The sequence below is a fragment of the Pelodiscus sinensis genome, chromosome 3, assembly GCF_052426305.1.
Source record: "Pelodiscus sinensis isolate ZL-2025 chromosome 3, ASM5242630v1, whole genome shotgun sequence".
Classification (NCBI taxonomy): Eukaryota; Metazoa; Chordata; order Testudines; family Trionychidae; genus Pelodiscus; species Pelodiscus sinensis.
Window position 1 is genome coordinate 94,248,376 of NC_143054.1, and position 19,228 is coordinate 94,267,603.

At 45.6% G+C, this 19,228-nt stretch overlaps 1 protein-coding gene across 1 annotated transcript in view; it reads right to left on the reverse strand.

Annotated features, from left to right (window-relative positions):
- The window catches only part of ARHGAP18 (Rho GTPase activating protein 18), a 95,046-nt gene that overhangs the window by 46,633 nt on the left and 29,185 nt on the right, over positions 1-19,228 (reverse strand). Inside the window, exons 2-3 of the mRNA XM_006118580.5 lie at positions 4,652-4,848; positions 882-1,117 (exon numbers count right to left, since the gene is read on the reverse strand). Of these exons, the coding sequence (XP_006118642.1) occupies positions 882-1,117; positions 4,652-4,848 (433 nt within the window). The remainder of the gene's footprint in view (positions 1-881; positions 1,118-4,651; positions 4,849-19,228) is intronic.

Here is a 19,228-nt window from a genome sequence, read left to right on the forward strand (position 1 = left end):
CCATACATACAAGATGGGAAGCGACTGTCTAGGAAGGAGCATGGCGGAAAGGGATCTAGGGGTCATAGTGGACCACAAGTTGAATATGAGTCAACAGTGTGATGCTGTTGCAAAAAAAGCAAATATGATTCTAGGTTGTATCAACAGGTGTGTTGTAAGCAAAACTTGTGAAGTCATTCTGCCGCTCTACTCTGCACTAGTTAGGCCTCAGCTGGAGTACTGTGTCCAGTTCTGGGCGCCACATTTCAAGAAAGATGTGGAGAAATTGGAAAGGGTACAGAGAAGAGCGACAAGAATGATTAAAGGTTTAGAGAACATGACCTATGAAGCCAGGCTTCATGAACTGGGCTTGTTTAGTTTGGAAAAAAGAAGATTAAGGGGGGACATGATAGCGGTTTTCAAATATCTAAAAGGGTGTCACAAGGAGGAAGGAGAAAATTTGTTCCTCTTGGTTTCTGAGGACAGGACAAGGAGTAATGGGCTTAAAGTGCAGCAGGGGAGGTTTAGATTGGACATTAGGAAAAAATTCCTAACTGTCAGGGTGGTCAAATATTGGAATAAATTGCCAAGGGAGGTGGTGGAATCTCCCTCTCTGGAGATATTTAAGAACAGGTTAGATAGACATCTGTCAGGGATGGTGTAGATGGAGCTTGGTCCTGCCTTGAGGGTGGGGGACTGGACTCGATGACCTCTTGAGGTCCCTTCCAGTCCTATTATTCTATGAAAACTCCACCCTATGCGCTAAAAATATTCATCATTGGCCCAGCTTTTCTGCCACCAAAGTCAATGGACATTTTTTACACCAGTACTGAGCCATTCTGAAAAGCCCAGCCAGGGTTTTAGCATTGCGGAACAAAGCCAAGACACAGTAAGGAGCTTACTTTTTCCTTTGAATCACTTTGTTGCCTGAAGATATCTCTGACGTCAGGAACCTGGTACGGCTTGTTTTTTTTCCTCAGGGTCTGAGAGACAGTTTCCACTCGTTTTCGTACTGCTGCTGTCTGAGTTCGTGTCAATGTGGATAGAAACACCATGCTGTCGAGGGAGTCTCCAGCACTCTCATCAAAAAGGTTTGACAGCCCAGCTTCTTTTAGCCACTCTTCTTCCAGTTCTCCCTCTGTTCCAGGGGAGAAGAGAAAAATCAAAGGACGTGAATGCTAGATTTTGGGTCTGAGCTTTCTATCTGAGCACAGGGAGTTAAAGCCACACAGTGTAGTCTGTGTGAACCAGCTGGAAAAGGTCCAGGAGGGTCCTCAAGTGGAGTGCAATTCTTAGCATGGTTCTGCTTTATATTAAAGGGATGTCTATGGTGTCTAAATGTGATTCATCCTTTTTCATTTCTGTAGATTGTGATACAGTCTGACCAAGGGGTAGGCAATCATTTTTGAAGGAGGGCCACTTTGCGAATTTTGAAACTGGTCGCGGGCTGCCCCAGAAGGGGTGGGGCCTCAGGTAGAAAGAGCAGGGCCAGGATACTTCCAGTGCTCCCTGACCTACAGACCTTGATTGGCCTGGGGTGGAGGAGCATGTGAAGTCTTTGTCCCCCACCCTGCTGGGGCGCCCAGCACCTAGAGAGACCCATCAGCTCTTTTGAACCCCCCATGTCCTTCTCACGTTACTTCTGCCCCCAGGCCAATCGGGATCAGGGAGGAAGAAAAAAGAAAAAACATCAGAAGGGGGGGGCCAAAGGGAGGCTTTCCCCTAGTTCGAAAGGTACCTCCCCTCCTCTCACAGCCACACCTCCTAGCTGCTGGGAAGGATCTGGGGGCAGGGGATTGGACATAGTCTCTCGCTCTTCCACCTTGCCCTGGCCTGCCTGGGGCATGTGGTTCCCTCTGGGGCCGTGCACCCTTGGCAGGGAGAGGAAATCAGGGCCTGGGGGGAGCATGCAGAGTCTCTCACTCCCCACCCCGCTCTGCAAGGAGTGCGAGTTTCTATCCTGGCAGGGTGGGGCAGGGAGCGTGAGACTTCGCACGCTCCCATGTCTCCAGGTCTCGACTGGCCTAGGGATGAGGGAGCAGCAGGGTGGCCATGGGCTGAATCAAGCTGCTTGGTGAGCCAGATTCGGCTTACAGAGGCCCCTTGCCCTGGTCTGACCAATTACAACAGGTGATTTATAACAATCTAAAGCACCTTCTGCTGAGATGCTTATAACCATCTACTCATAACATGTTAATTAACTTCTATGCATTAAATCCTTTATAAGCCATTTACAAACATGACCCTTACTGCTCTTAAATGTTTCAGTTTCTAACTAAGCAGGAAAGACCTGTTTCTCTGCCAACTCTCCCTATTCCAGTGGAGCAGGTGAAAAAAATATAAAAGCTTGAAAGCCTTTAATCGGCACCACTTTATTTATAGGTCAGGGCTCTATTTTTTTATACCTTTTACTTGCCTTTGTTTGCTTTTTTTAAAACACTAATTCCTACAGTTTTTCACTTGTGTGTTCTAGTTCTATTTGATCGGGGTGATTCAATGTAATAGATGATTTTAATGCAATCTCTACAGATGCCATCTCTAATCTGCACTGTTATTCAGTAAGATGATCATTGCTTTGTTGTTTCTAGCTGATTATGTATTTTTATTGACATTTCATTGCAAAAAGGCAGAAGGCATCTGTTATTTATTGCAATCGACCAAGGGTGTAATAGTACCTGTATTCTTCAAATACATTTTGACATAATGGTGTTTGTTTAAGAATTGCTACCAATCCCTGTACTGATGTGGACTGGATTATACTGACCTTTGATGTTGCCCTCAAATTTGTAATGATCATTAGTGATGTAGAGCTAGATTCTCATCTCAGTTAAATCAATCTGGTAGTCCTGGATTGACATCAGTTTATCTGAGATATGAATCCAACACATATTCTTCAACATTGTTATTTGCTGTAGCCTAGTTTCTCTTAAACCCTGGTGAGCATCTTTGTATTCATGGAAAAGTAAAAAGAGTAGAGCCCTTACTGAACAGCAGAAGTCTGTATTGCAAATGTATTACTGAATTGGAGCCATATCTTGAACTCCTTTCTCTGTCAAAGCTCCCCACTGACTAGGGAGTTTTCCCTAAGTAGGAAATTCAGAATTTGGAGTAAGGACGAGAAATAAGGTATCTAATGTGTTACCTTCCTCTGAAATATAACCTCAGGGATGAGTGCCCAAGGGTATGTCTACACAGCAGAGCTGAAGTCAAATTAAGCTACGCAACTTGAACAACTTGCGTAGTTGAAGTCAAATAGCTTAATTTGGCCTTTGGTGCGGTCTACACAGCAGGAAGTTGAAAGATAAACACTGTTCCTTCCATCTCCCTTAGTCCTCGTGAAATGAGGGTTACAGGAGTTGGAGTAAGAAGTCCTCCAGCTTGCCATTATCTTGAAATAATGGGTTGCACTGTAGAAGCGCTCTTTGTTATTTTGGAATAATGTCAGTTGTGTTATTTTCTTTCCTAACATTTTTGTATCTTTGGGAGAAGTACACACCATATTGTTGAAAATAAGCACTTACTTCAAGCAATCACTCTGGTATTCAGGGCTTTGAATCTTTATTGGAAAAGTTGCATACTGGATCAGTACATCTCATGCCTAATCCTATCTCTGATAGGCAGGGACGGCCCTAGACTAGCTGCCAGCAACTGGCACCCTAGGCGAACCATGCAATCGGTGCCCCCCCGCAACACCAAGGGCAGATATCAACTGAGGGTTTTGGTTCTGTGTTGGGGGCCGAGGGGCTGGGGATGGAGTTCTGTGGCTGGGGGCTGGGGGCCGGGGGCTTGGGAGCTGGGGATGGAGTTCGAGGGCTGCGGGCCAGGGAGAGGGAACAGGGTGCCAGTCGGGGGAGAGATTCCCCTCCACCTACCTCCTCCCAAGACTTCCCCCCCCCCCCCCCCAGAGAGAAGCCAGCATGCGCCTCTCCCGGGGCGACCCTCCCTCCCACGGAGCAAGGGAAACCCCCCCGCATGCTGCCTCTCCCCGGACTTACCCCCCTCCTGGCCGCAGGGAAACTGTGCTCCAGGTAAGGCATGGGAAATGGAAGGGGCAGGGTTTGGAATTTGGTGCCCCATACAACTTGGCGCCCTAGGCGGCTGCCTAGTTTGCCTATAAGCACAGGCCACCGCTGCTGATAGGGACTGATACCCAATTTTCTACCAGAAAGCCTCAAACCCCCATAACAGATTATACCATGTCACAACTGTAAGAGCTGATGTTTCCTAAACCCAGGCAGGTAATGCTTGGCTTCTGTTCGGAAGCATGAGATTTATGCCTAATGTGCAACTTTATCTTATCTACTGTAATTCCTAATGGCTTAACAAATCCTTTTCTTCCTTAAGACAGGAATATAATCTGTCTATAAATCTTAAACTAGTATAATTTGAGAATACAGAACATTTGGAAATACCTTTATAAGGAAAATAAAATTGATATTTTATCTACTCTGGCATTATTCTCTTTAAAGACAGGGTTTTTCTAAGCAGCCTCTCATTTATTGGATGTCCAAATTGAGGCACCCAGGGCCTGATTTCCAGAGGTGCTGGATAGCTCCTATTGACTCATTCGGAGTTTTTGGGGGCTCAGCAGCTCTGAAAATGATCCTAAGGTGTCTCAGAACTGAGTAACTCAATCAGTAGGCACTAAAATAATCATTCATCAAAATGTTACCATCAGGTTCTTTCACCACCACTTCTTGCTCTCTACGATTATTTTCACTGGTTTCATGGATATTTTCAAGTTCTTTCCAATAGTCATCCATTGACAACTCATCCAAGGAATCCTGGGAACCTGAGTGGTCAAACTGTGACCTTTCTGTGGACTTCTTAGCGTTTTCATGGTTCATTGTATACTGGCCAGATCTGCGACTATAAGAATACACAAACAAATTAATCATTAGTAAATCATTCAGCATGCAGGATATAGTGATATCAATACATACAGTTAGTATTAACTGGCATAGATATTAAAAAACCCAAAATACTGTAATGCACAACAAGACACTAATTACACTTTGTCTAATATGTTTTAAATTAACAACTCCACTATGCATATTTTCAAATCTGGAAGCCCACACCAGAGCATTTTCATCGAGTCCAAGTGTTGGGGAACAGATTCCAAGTTATCTTTATTTAAAAATTCACTAGTTTTAATGATATCCCAAATTTAGCTCCACTCATGTTCAATAACAGGAGTTGTTTTTCCAGTAACTACCAATCATTTCTTTACCAGCTCAGCTATGAATTGCATCTCTGTCCATGAGTGTCTGCATTTAAAGATAAACTTCTAAAATATGAGCAAATTCCCAAGGGTGAGTTATGCTGAAAAACGAGCTGCATGATAATTAAAAGAGGAAGTGCTTGATATTCAAATAATGGATAAGGCATTACTTATGCAGCTCCTGCTGATGAAGATATCCACTACTTGGCCCTCAGTAACATTCAGAAGAGGCAAAGTTCATGGCCTTATACAGGGGTGGGCAATAATTTTTTTACCAGGGCCACTTCAGAAATGTTTTGAAGTGGACCTGGGCCACCCTGGAAGAGGCGGGGCCTCAAGCAGAAGGGGAAGGACAAGGATACTTCCCTGCTTCCACACCCATAGACCATGATTGGTCTGGAGGTGGGGAAGCGCGTGAAGTCTTTGCCCCCTCAGAGTTTCCCATGCCCCTGGAAGTGGGAGGAGAATTTGCATGCTCCATCTTCTGCACCCAGGCCAATCAGAGCTTGGGGATGGGAGAGCAGGTGAAGTCTCCTCCTGCTCTGCCAGGAGCGTATGGCACTTCTAAGTGCTGTGCACTCCTGGCTAGGGAGAGGAAACTTTGTGCACTTCCCCTGTCCTCAGGCCCTAATTGGCCTAGGGGCGGGGGAGCAGCAGGGTCTCCGTGGGCTGGATCAACCTGCTGGGCGGTCTAGATCCAGCCCGCAGAGGCCCTTTTGCCCACCCCTGGCCTAATATAACTATTATGGCCGAGGGAAGTTTTGACATTAATTAGTGATGAAATTTATGAATAATCAAAAATATTATTTGCTACCAAGAATGTACACTAGGTCAAGGTTGTCCATCCAAATAACATGTTAATCTTCTATACTGAATGGTTATTTTCATAAACACAGTGCTTCCTTTGAACTGCACCCTGCGGGAACTGCAATCACAAAGGAAAGATGGATTAGCGATTAGTGCACTAGCCTGGATCTTGGGAGATTGGACCTATGCCTCTGCTCTGCCACAGACCTAATATGGTCTTGCAATGTCAACTTGTGGTATAACTTAAATGTTGCCCTTAATCAGGTTGCCCTCTGCACACTGAAATCTCTAGCTCAAGGTAAGGAGTTGTTTAAACTGAGAGCTAGGTGGTCCATCAGTGGGCTCAGGGCTGTGAGGCTTCGGGCGATGAGGGCCGGGGCCTTGACTACAGTGCCCACCTGTAGGGGAGGGACTAGAGGCAGCCAGACCTCAGTGCCACCTGGACCATGCCACACGGCGCTTCCCCTAGCCAGCCCTCGGTGCTTAGTCCTGTCTTTTGTCCCAGCTAGCACAGGGTATGTCTACACTATCCCGCTAGTTCGAACTAGGAGGGTAATGTAGGCATACCGCACTTGCAAATGAAGCCCAGGATTTGAATTTCCCGGGCTTCATTTGCATAAGCGGGGAGCTGCCATTTTTAAATCCCCACTGGTTCGAACCCCGTGCAGCGCGGCTACACGGGGCTCGAACTAGGTAGTTCGGACTAGGGTGCCTATTCCGAACTACCGGTACACCTCATTTCACGAGGAGTAACGGTAGTTCGGAATAGGAACCTAGTCCGAACTACCTAGTTCGAACCCCGGGTAGCCGCGCTGCACAGGGTTCGAACCAGCGGGGATTTAAAAATGGCGGCTCCCCGCTTATGCAAATGAAGCCCGGGAAATTCAAATCCCGGGCTTCATTTGCAAGTGCGGTATGCCTACATTACCCTCCTAGTTCGAACTAGCGGGATAGTGTAGACATACCCCCAGTGACTTAAAGGGCTCAGGGCTCCTAGTACTGCTGTTGCCACAGTAATGGCAGCAGTGGCCCAGAGCCACAGGCCCTTTTCAACCTCCAGGCCCCAGGGCAACTGACCTTTTCCCTACCCCCCTCCCATCAGCAGCCCTGAGAGGGCATGAGCTAAAGCTTGAGTGCTGCAGATCCTGGAATAATGAAGTGGGGACTTTGCTACTCCGTGCTGCTAATCTAATCTCTATGGGCAGCCCGAGTGGCATTTTGCAGCATAGTCGCTCACAATGCAGCTACCCGAGTGTGAAACTGGTGTAGAATATTCGAGCTAATAGGGTTTCCTGGTGTCCGGTTTTGAACTGGACAGTCCAGTATTTGAGCTTTCTGTTTGGAAAACAAATTGAGAAAATATAAATGAGGAAATATAAATGTCTGGTATTTTCTAAATAAGATGTAATGTAGATTGTGATGTAATGTTAAGTGTGTCCAGTATTTATGTTGAAACCATCTGGCAACCCTATGAGCTAACACTCGACAGCTAAGGATGAGTCCGCTGTCTTTCTGTGCCCGGTTATCTGCCTGAAAAATGGGGCTAACAGTACTTCCCTATGTCCCTACCAGAGACCTATTGAGTATAAACCCATTAAAGCAGGGTTGAGGAACCTAAGGCCCGAGGGGTAGATGTGGCCCCTAGCTTGCCTGGACACAGCTCCCAAGGCTCATGGCTCCCCCCCCCCCCCCCCCCCGCCAGCATTGGGGAGCCCACACTGGTGCTCCAGCCCCCCACCACAGGGTTGGAGCACACAAAATCTACTAGTGTGGTCGCCCACCACCACCACCACTGGCTCTGGTGCAGGGGAAAATCTTCCTGCTTCTCAGTTGGGAGCCACATCAGAGTGAAGGTGGTGTTTTGGAATGGGGGGGGTTGCTTTGCTTCTCACTTGTGTGTGAACCCTGACTGATTTCTGTGGGACAGCAGCCCCTAACCCAAAAAAGGTTCCTCGCTCCTGCAGTAAAGACTGTGAAGTATTTAGAAACTACAGGTTTGTCTACCTAGCCAGTTTGTGAACCTACAGTGCAGCAGCTTGCCGCACAATAACATCTTATATGGACGTTTTCAAGTAGTGCCAAGTTGTATTCTGGGACTTCCAGTGAACTGTAACAACGTCCACATGCTGCACAGCAACTTGGTGCACTGCAGTTTCACAGCCTGGCTTGCTGCACAATAACCTACAGTGTTGACAAACTCTAAAATGGACAGAATTAAGCTATTGTATAAATATATCCAATTCTGACTAAGCTGCAGTACATTGCAGGGAGGAGAAAGGCTCAGTTTCTCTGTCACAAAACAACATCTGTTTCTTCATAAAAACGTTCAAGTAGTAAAATTTCTGCTATTATATTGAACTAAATTTTTGGCTAAGAACTGACTGAAAATAACACTACAAGTCAGTAAATTTTTGTTGTTTATCTCCTCAAAACATTAAGTTTGCATAGTGAATTGAGTTCAGTGTGAAATATTTTTTTGCCTCTAATGAACCAGCTACATAACATCTGGATATACAAATATCTGCTTTCTGATTGCACTAAGAGATGAGTATGAACTTTATATCCCATTTGTACATTTAAATTTTAAAAAGGGATTTCAAAAGCACAACTGCATTTTTTCCCTTGCTTTAATGGGAAAAATATCCAGATATTTCCAAATAAAAAGTTCAGAATGAATGTAATAGCCAAATCACTTTATGCTGTAATTAAGCCAGAACTTCTTATTTTATCTTTGAACAGGCTGAATCAGCACTTGAATGGGATGTCTCCAAGGGTTTGTACAAAGTTGAGAACGTGATACAAATTCCCCCCTGATTTTATTCAAGATCATGTTTGAAGCACTGATTGTCAGAGGGACATCTTTTGGATAAGACATAAAACAAGATTCCCTGATCCACATTCCCTTTAAAGATCTGAGAGCATTTTGGCAACAGAATGAGTATTAATCCCATGGTCCTGACCAAAAATCTTCTGTAGTTATTATAGTCTGCAGAGACTCTCTAATTCAGCAGGGACTTTGGTGGCTCCAGTCAGCACTACTAACTGGGCTGTTAAAAGTCCAGCTGGCATAGTGGTAGCAGGTGCCCTAACTAGCTCCATTTGGCTCCCAGAAAGTGGCCATCATGTCCCTCTGGTTCCCAGACTTAGGGGCAGCCATGGGGGCTCTGCGCACTGCCCCTGCCATGAGTGTCATGCTCCACAACTCACAGTTGCCAGGTACCATGGGCAACAGGAACCGCAAGGGGCAGCACCTGTAGGTGAAGGCAGCTCACATATCTGCCTGGCCATACCTCTGCCTAGAAGCTGGAAAGTGCTAGTTCCTGGGAGCCACCTGAGGTAAGCACCACCCAGAGTTCATACCCCACATACTCCCATGCCTCAACCTCCTATTCCAGCCCTGAGTCCCCTCTCACACTGAAATTTCTTCCTGGAGGCAGCACCCAACCCCCAGCAATGAGTCTCCTCTTGCACCTACATTTCCTTCTGGACTCTGAACCCTGCACCCCAATTCCCTACCCCAGCCCTCACCCCTACACTCCAAACTCCTCATCCCCAGCCCAGAACCACCTCCTAAACCACAAATCCCTCATTCCTGACCCCATCCCGAGCCTGTTCCCCCAGCTGGAGCCTTCACCCTCTCCTGCATCTAACTCCCCACCTCAGCTCAGAGCCCCCTCTCATACACTGAACCCATCAATTCTGGCCATACTTGGAGCCAGCACCCCAATCCCAGAGACTGTAGCTCCTTCCACACCCCAATCCTCTGCCCCAGAGAAAAGCTCCCTCCTGCATCCCAAACCCCTCATTTTGGCCCCACCCTGGAGCCTGCACACCAGCCAGAGCCCTCATCCCCAGGTGCAGCCCAGCCTCCTCAGTGAAAATGAGCAAGTGAGTGAGGGGGAGATAGAGTGAATGGGACTGGGACCTTGGAAAAGGGGCAAGGCAAAGGGTGTTGGGTTTTGTACAATTAGAAAGTTGGTAACCCTAGTGAGGAGATGGAGATTTCAGATCAGAGTTTGTTGAGTAGTACAAGTTGAACCTGTTTCTTCATTCAGGCTTTAGTACTGTGGTAATAATATCCTTTCTGGTATACAGGCTTTGGTGTAATCATAAATATTTTTTATTGCTATGGCACACTGAACATGTTTTCATTAACCATAACAATGCATTGGTCTTCTGCCACCTCTTAGTGATAGACTTTAAATTAGAACCCAGCAATAAGAATAAATTTGCATTAGCTTGCACTTTATATTGAATTTCATCTGCCTCATAATACCTTACTCAGATAGCTTTGTTAGTCCCTCTGAAGTTTCTACCAGGCTTCTCTATGGCTGACCTAAATAACTGTCATCTGCAAATTTTACCTCTGCTGTAGTCCTCTTATCTTCATCTTCCAGATAAGTAAGATATGCTAAATAATACAGTTGTAGTATGAATCTTTGAGATACACTATCATTAACCAACCTCCTTTCATGTTGAAAATTGACAAAATATTCCTATCCTGTTTGCCATCTTTTCACAAGTTTCTAATCAAGACAAAAGTTACTCTCACTGGATGACTGCTTTCTTAATAGGCTTGGATGGGCTTTGTCATATCTTCTGTGAAGGTCCACATAGATTATAGTTTAGAAAGGCATGATTTTCATTTACAGTAGCTGTGCTGGTTTTAAATATTCTATCATGCTCCTCTGTCTATTTTGTAGCTATCTCTAATTATGCTTTCCACTAATATACCAGATACTGAAGAAAGGTTCACAAGATATGTAATTTCCAAGATCAAACCTAGGCACCTTTAAAAAAATTTGGTACAACAGTGACTACCCTCATTAAAATTCATTACTGTACAGCAAAACACATTTCTTAACAGCTCAACCATTCTCTTTAACTCTTTCAGTACTCCTAGATTGATACCAACTGGCTCTAGTGATACAGGATTTTAAGAGTTTGATCTTGAGCTCACTGAATTATCAGTTTCCTCTAGGACAGTATGCCCCCTTTAACTCCTCAGTCCCTGACAGTACCTCCTCTTTATTACCTTCAACACAAGCTTTGCAATTGCGATCTTCCGCATCATCACTATCTGTGATGAAGAATTTGTTTAAGGGTACATTCTTTGCTTTAATGAACTCTTTTGACTTGCTGTTTATCCAAACGCTATCCCTTTGCCTTCCTGCTTCATTATTTAAAGCTAAGCACAACTTCTATGATCTTAATAATCATGTGTGTTTTTCTGGGTGGAAAGAAGGGGATGTTAACACCACTACAGTTAAGGTTGTTCTGGTTTACTAAAGTCACTCTTAACATGACCTTAATACATGTATTTAGCTATTGTTTCTTCTTTCTTACTATCTTAGGGTATGTCTACACTACCACCCTAGTTCGAACTAGGGTGGTAATGTAGGCAACCGGAGTTGCAAATGAAGCCCGGGATTTGAATTTCCCGGGCTTCATTTGCATAAAGCCAGGCGCCACCATTTTTAAATGTCCACTAGTGCGTACTCCGTGCCGCGCGGCTACACGCGGCACGGACTAGGTAGTTTGGACTAGGCTTCCTAGTAACTACCGTTACTCCTCATTTCACGAGTTCGAACTAGGGTGGTAGTGTAGACATACCCTTATTTCCTCACTAATTTTAAACTCACCTTTCCTATAAAGCTTTATGGTACAGGCTTTGATTTTGGTACAGTCCAGTACTAACAGTTTTCAGAACTATAATTAACAATTTTTGGAAAGCACAAAAATATTTTACATTTTAAGTGGTAGCAAAGGAGAAGGGGAAAACAGCTGACTAAAATGCTACACTTAGGTTATGTCTACACAGCAGTGTTATTTCAGAATAACTGACATTATTCTGAAATAACAGTCTGCATCTACACTGCAAACAGTTATTTTGATAATGTTGAAATAATGTCGAGCTTGCGGACTTCTTACTCCGACTCCTGTAACCCTCATTTTACAAGGAGTGAGGGAAGTCAGAAGAAGACAGCTCTAACTCAGACTTCCTGCTGTGTAGACAGCCCCAAAAGCCAAATTAAGCTGTTTTGACTTCAGATATGCAATTGACAGGGCTCACCGAACCGTGGCAAGCCCCGCTTGCCAGCCGTGCTGTCCGGCGATCTGCACATGCGCAGATCGTTCTGCGCATGCGCAGATCGCCCGAACCCAGCTTTTCCGGGTTGCAGTCTATCGCCACGTGAGTAGATTGCATTATTTGTCAAGCCCTGGCAATTGTCATAGCTCAAGTTGTGTAGCTTATTTTGGCTTTTGCCCTGCTGTGTAGATGTGCCCTTAGTGAGCTGCCTCCCCCAGATTTGCTTAAATAGTAAGAATGAAATCCTGGTTCTGTAAAGCCAATTGCAAATCACCTATTGACTTCAGCAAAGATTTCATCCTACAGGTGCCCGCCAGCTGAATTCACTAATCAGCCAACAAACGGATACACAATTCCAGGAAGGAAATACAGATGAAATGGATTATACAAAAGGGTGCTTGATTTTCTTCCTCTCATTCAGAAACCAACAACAGCATGATGATTTTGGAACAACTTTAGAGTGTTCAGCTCATGAGTTTCTTTAAATACAATATGTGACTGTGCAAATTATGCTTTTGAAAATGCTTGAGTGTTTGATAAGCAATGCAGGCTATTTATGGACTTTGCCTCCATAGCCTTCATACTTTTGATGATGAAAAGCATTCACTATAGAAACAAAAACAATGAGCAGTCATGTGGCACCTTAGGGTATGTCTACACAGCAAAGTTATTTCAAAATAACACCTGTTATTTCTAAATAACTTTACTAGCATCTACACAGCCAAACCGCTATTTCAAAATTAATTCGAAATAAAGTGTTTATTTTGAATTTGGTAAACCTCATTCCATGAGGAATAACGCCAAATTCAAAATAGCTATTTCGAAATAAGTGCTGTGTAGACACTTATTTTGAAATAGGGGGCCTCCAGCCCTTCCCAGGGTGCCCTGGTGGCCACTCCAGCCTCAACCAAGAACACTCCTCTCCCTCCTCCCTCCCCAGAGCTCTTAAAGGGGTTGACTCTGGCCACAGTGCCTGTGCCAGCTCCAAGTCTGCCAGCCTAGAGCCAGCAGTCACTGCCCCAACCCAGTGGCTCCAAAATATGAGCCAGCAAGCCACTGGCAGCCAGCCCTCCATTGCTCCCCAGGAGCAGTCTGCCAGCTCCAGGAGCCTGACAGGGCCCGGAGAAGGTGGGCACCTTCCAGGTCTAGGGTGGAGATAATGGATCTTATTCAGGTTTGGGGGGATGCCTCCAACTTCCATGATATCTGCACTAGATGGAGAAACATGGTCGTTTATGGCAGGATAGCTGCCAGCCTGGCCACCAAGGGCCACATGTGAACCTGGGAGCAGGTTTGCATGAAAATCAAGTTGGTCCAACAAGAGCCCCCCAACTCTGAGCTTCCCCTCCCCATTCTTTCCCTTGCTTCCCCCTTCCAGCACTCTCCTCCCAGGTTTTCCCCTCCCCTCTCCCACTCTCTCTTCTCCCCTCTCCCACCTCCTTTCCCCAGTCTCACCAGAGTTTCATTTCCCCCTCCCCCCAGTTTAGTTAAATAAAGACAGTTTGTATTCATGAAAATACGTGTATTTTATTTGACATCAGGAAGGGGGGTTAGGTAGGGGTAAGTGGAAGGACATGAGGGAGGAATGAGGCACAAGCCCCGAGTGGGGCAGACCAGGGAGGCTCTTAGTGCTCCTCAAGGTGGAAGCTCTCCCTCAGGGCCTCCTGGATACTGACAGCCTCCCAATGGACCTCCCGGATGGCAGCCTGCAGAAAGTGAAGCCAGGCTCACAGCAACGCGTCCACAAGAAGCACCAGAGTGCCCAGGGGCAGCTCTGGCTCCATGTTGCAGATTGCTGTGGTGTCCTGAGTGAGAACAACTGGAACACGCAGACACAAAATGCTTTGCTGTCCCTCATAGAGGTAGGCAAGCAAGCAGGGAAAGCTGAGAACTGGCTGTCCAGGGGGATCCCTTTAAGCACAGGCCTCAGATAGCCTCAGGCAGCAGCCACACAAAGTAACTCCTGACCTGATGCCCTGCCGGACCTGGTTCCAGCCAGCCTTAAATGCAATTCAGCATCCACTCAGTGTGGACACGCTATTTCGAAATAGCAAAATGCTATTTCAAAATGCATTTTGTGTGTAGATTCATTATTTTGAAATAACTTATTTCAAATTAACTATTTCGGAGTACCGTATTTTCCGGCGTATAAGATGACTTTTGATGCTAAAAAACATCCCCCAAAAATCGGGGGTCGTCTTATATGCCGGGTATACAGGCGGCGGGGCAGCCCAGGCGCGCCGGGGCTGTCCCGCTGCCGGGGCGTCCTCAGAGGCTTTGCTCCCAGTGTCCCTGGTCTGCTGGAGACGGTCCCCAGCAGACCAGAGGCACCGGGAGCAAAGCCGCAGCGGCGGCGGGGTGCCGCGCTTCTGAGGCTTTGCTCTGGCTGGGGTATAAGACGAAAACCTTTTAACTAAAAAATTAGGGGGTCGTCTTATACGCCCAGTAGCCTTATACACCGGAAAATACGGTAAAACCCACTTCATAAAATGAACTGAAGTGGAAATTACAGGAGTATATATATATATATATATATATAAAATAGTAAAAGAAGTTGCCTGTCCATTGTAAAACCAGTGTTAATGAAGCTAATGAAGTCAGGGTGGATGTGTCTCATTCACAGAATTTGATGTGAAGATGGGAATGTCAAAAGTGGGAAAACTGCTTTGGTAGGGCGTTAACCAGTTAAAATCTGAACTTGTAAATTAACTTCAGTTCAGCAGTCTCCCTCTGTAACTGGGTGATAAAATTATTTTGTAGAAGGATAGGTACATTTAAATCCATCATTGAAAGTCCAGGGAGGGTTACAATGTTCCTCTACAGGTTTATGTGTGTTGCCACTCCTGATAGCTGATTTGTGTCCATTTATCCTTTGGTACAGAGAACTTCCACTCCAATTAATCTGATGAAGTGGGTTTTACCCTCGAAATCGTATGCCCTAATTAATCTGTTAGCCTCTGAGGGCATGTCTACACTGGGGAGTTATTTTGAAATAACTCCCCTATTTTTAATAAGATGGCAAGCATCCACACTACCAAGCCTGTTATTTCAAAATAAGGGTCTTGTTATTTAAAAATAATAACTCCTGCTCGAGAAGAGAAATAAGCTTATTTTGAAATAACCTGGTACTGTAGACATAGCCTACAAGTGCCTCAGGACTCCTTGTTATTTTTGCAAATACAAACTAACACAACTACTCCTGGAAGACTTGTTAGTTTAGGCCCAGTTATATGCACCTCCATAATCACAAATGACAAGGCCCTATCAAATTCACAGTCCATTTTGCTCAATTTAAAGTTGTATATTTCATGATTTTAGAAATTTAAATCTGAAATTTCATGGCATTGTAATTGCGTGTGTCCTGACCGAAAAATGTAGTGAACAAGATGGTAAGGTTATTGTGGGATGGTTCAAGTACTGCTACTCTTACTTCTGCACTGCTGCTGCTTTCATAGCTGGGTGACTGTAGAGAGAGAGGGAGATACTGACTGAGAGCCCAGCGCTGAAGGCAGAGCTGCCTCCTGCAGCAGCAGCAGCAAAAGTAAGGATGGCATGGTATGGTGGTGCCACCCTTACTTCTGCACTGCTGCCTGAGGAGCTGAGAGACCTCCGAAGCCAGCAGTGCAAATGTTAATGGTGGAATGAGTTGATATTGCCACACTTACTTTCCACCCTTCAAAGCTGAGCTGACCAATAACTGCCTTTCCTCAGCCACGCAGCTCTAAAGCAGCACAGAAATAAGGGTGGAAATAGCAGACCCCCTTAAAATTACTTTGTAACTCCCCTACCCCCACAGTCCTCTTTTTGGTCAAGACCTCTAGTTTGGGAAACACAGGTCTCCTCACGCGGCAACCACATGAAATCTCTAAGGCCGTGGTCAACAACCCATCAATCGCGATCAACAGGTTGATCGGGAGGCCTCAGCCAGTCGATCGTGAGGTGTTCAGGGGTCCCTCTCATTTCCCCAATCCCCAAGAAGCCCCACTACCTACCTCCAGCAACAATGGAGGTAGTGCTGGCTTCCTGCAAACAGCTGATGTCGTACCACAACCCAGGTCTGCGGCGCACCAGGGACTTTCTACATGGCGGGGGAGGAGTAGAAATCCCCAGAAGAGGCATGCGCTGGGGCTTCCCTCTTCTGTGGGGGGGGTGGGGAGAGGAGTCCTGGGAGGAGGCGCAGGCTGCCACACCCTATCCCCTGCCTCCTGCCCCCACTGGCACCCTGTCCCCTGCTGCAGAACCTTGTCCTCTGCTCCCACTGGCACCCTGTCCCTACTGGCACCGTCCCCTGCCCCCACTGGCACCCTGTCCCCTACCCAAGCACCCACTAGTACCCTTCCCCAGTACCATGTCCCCTGCTCCCACCAGCACAGTTGGGGTCACATTAGTGAGGCTTGGAGGGGGTTGGGGGTCACATTAGAGAGGCTTGGGGGGGGGTTGGAAGAGGTTTTTTTGGTATCTCACTTGTGTGGCCCCAACTGACGTTTCTGTAGGTCAGTGACCCGTGACTCAAAACAGGTTCCCTGCCCTTCTCATGCATAAAGATAATGCAGAAACTTTTTGACATAATATTTTATTTAAAAATGAAGCCTGGCCAAAAAAAACCCCAATTGGGGCCAAGCCCCCATCTGGTTGCAGCATCATAACACTCCTGCAGGCCCCCTCCTCCCCCCGACTCTAGATCTGAGCCTATCATACATTGGAATCCCCTGTCCTGAGCCTCTCTCATCCCCAAACTCCTGCACCCCCACATCCTCAGTCTTCTGCAACACCACTTCTGCACCATTCACACACTGCAAATCTGTGTCTTGAGCCCATCATACTCCCAACCTCCCTGCCCTGAGCCGCTCACATACCCCAACCCAAACTCCTACACCCTCACATCCATCTGATCCCAACACTCCCCAGCCTGGAGCCCCCTGCCTGAGCCAGCATCCCCTTCTCCCCTCCTCCTGCATCCAAATTCCCTCCCAGAGCTTGCACCTCTCACTCCTTCCCACACCCAAATCCCTCATTCCCACCCCAGAGACCACACATCCTGTCTTAAACCAGTGAGTGTACAGCTAGACTGCAGAAGTTTTTCCGGTATTCCAGAGGTATCCCAGAAAACCTCTTCCGCATCCAGGGATACGTTTGTTCTTCCGCTTTTTTTAGTGAAAGAGAAACCATGCTCATTCCATGAGGAATAAGGTGACTTCTGAAAGAAGGGGTTTTTCTGACATTTGTCCAGTCTAGTCAGGCCAAATGTTAGAAAAACCTCTTTCTACAGAAGAATTTAAAAAAAGCGGCAGTGTAGAGTGTATATGGGTTGGGGATAGCAAGTGATGGAGAGGAGAAGAACAGAGAGAGCGGGCCTTCAAGGAAGGAGTGGGGTCCTGGGGGAAGAATGGGACGGTAGATCTTGGCTTGTTCTGACATTTAAAAAGTGATCTTGGGTGTAAAAAGGTTGGAGACCACTGCTGTAAAGTATAGGGTAAAAGCAAACAAGAGACCAGATTTCATGGTCTGTCATGTTTTTCATGGTGAATTTGGTAGGGCCCTAGCACACTTCTACAAAGCAGGGCTAAAGCCAAACTCAGCTATGCAACCTGAGCTACGTCAATTGCATAGCTTAACTCGAAATAGCTTACTTCAGCTTTTGGTACTGTCTACACAGGAAGTCTGAGAAAGAACACTCTTCCTTTGACTTCCCTTCCTCCTCATAAAATGAGGGTTACAGGAGTTAGAGTAAGAAGTCCGCCAGCTCAACATTATTTTGACATTATGTTGAAATAACTGCTTATAGTGTAGGCGTGGACTGTTATTTTGGAATAACGTCAGCTATTCCAAAAAAAAAAAAACCAACCCACTGCTGTGTAGACGTACCCGTACAGATAGCTATAATGAGTAGATACAGCAGGTAGCTGAAAGATTTTGGGAAAAAGCTATTCTAATAAATGCACCTTTCAGGTGTCTGACTAGACATCTGTGACCTTTGTCATGGGTATAGAACTTGCCATTGTGGACCACTTCTTCATCTATTGCTATAATGAAATGTTCATGGGGCAACACTTTAAAACCACTCAGAAGCTAAAGCAAGTGCAGGATGTAGCTGTGTTCCTGCCTAGCCGTGTTAGCATCAGGAAGGTACTGGATTCTTAAGCGACTGACTGGCTTCCTGTTTCCTTTCTGGTATATCTCAAGGTGCTAGCTTTTATCTCTAAAGACCTTACGGGTCTGAATCCATCTTAGAGCACCACTTAACTTAGAGGAAAGAATATAGTTTTAATGCACATCTCCATTCAAACCCTAGCAATATCTACTTTCACCCACAATACATATTGTGCCCTTTAAATATCTGATTATCACACTGTTCCCAATCGGCAGGCTCAGCTCCGCCCTCTGATAAATGTAGTCAGTGAGACTTTCGCCTGCTTATCTGAGGACAAAATTTGGCCCCAGCTGTAAAATAATTGTTCTATATGCTTAAACACACTTGCATTGCAATCTATTAACACAGCTAATCTTCTTGCCTCACCACTTGGAGAAGTATTCTTTTTTTTTTTTTTTGAATTATCAAGGATATAGGAATAAGCACAACCAGGCTCTTTGGGAAAACCCGGGGGGGGGGGGGGGAGGATCGCTTATTGTAATGAATGCTATTCACTATGCACGTTGCATGATTTTATGAGGTCACAATTTATACAACAAGAAAACAGATTCAGATGATTCATACTGACTCTGTTGAAGATTGATTATGCTAAGCACTGAAGTGAGAAGAAATCTGTGTAAATATTATCTCAATCTTTTCCTTTAGCATTTGGCTACTTGTCTTTCTCAGCCTGTAAGATAAATATGACCCTTAACATTAGTCAGTTCTTTCACTCACTACATTAAGTTTTTTTTTCTTTAAATTCTTAAGGCCTTTATTTTGATCTCACAGCAGTTCTAAACTGATTGAGCTCCACTGACTTCAACGAAATTACTCCTGAATTACACTGGTGTGAAATCAAACTCTTCCTGGGTGTTTCTTAATCCTCTCCTTCTCAGTAGTTCATAGCTAGCATCAACAGAATTCAAAGCACAAACACTGTGTTAGCTCAGTAGCTTCTCAGTGTTAGAAAGTGACTGCTTGAGAATTACCAATTAAG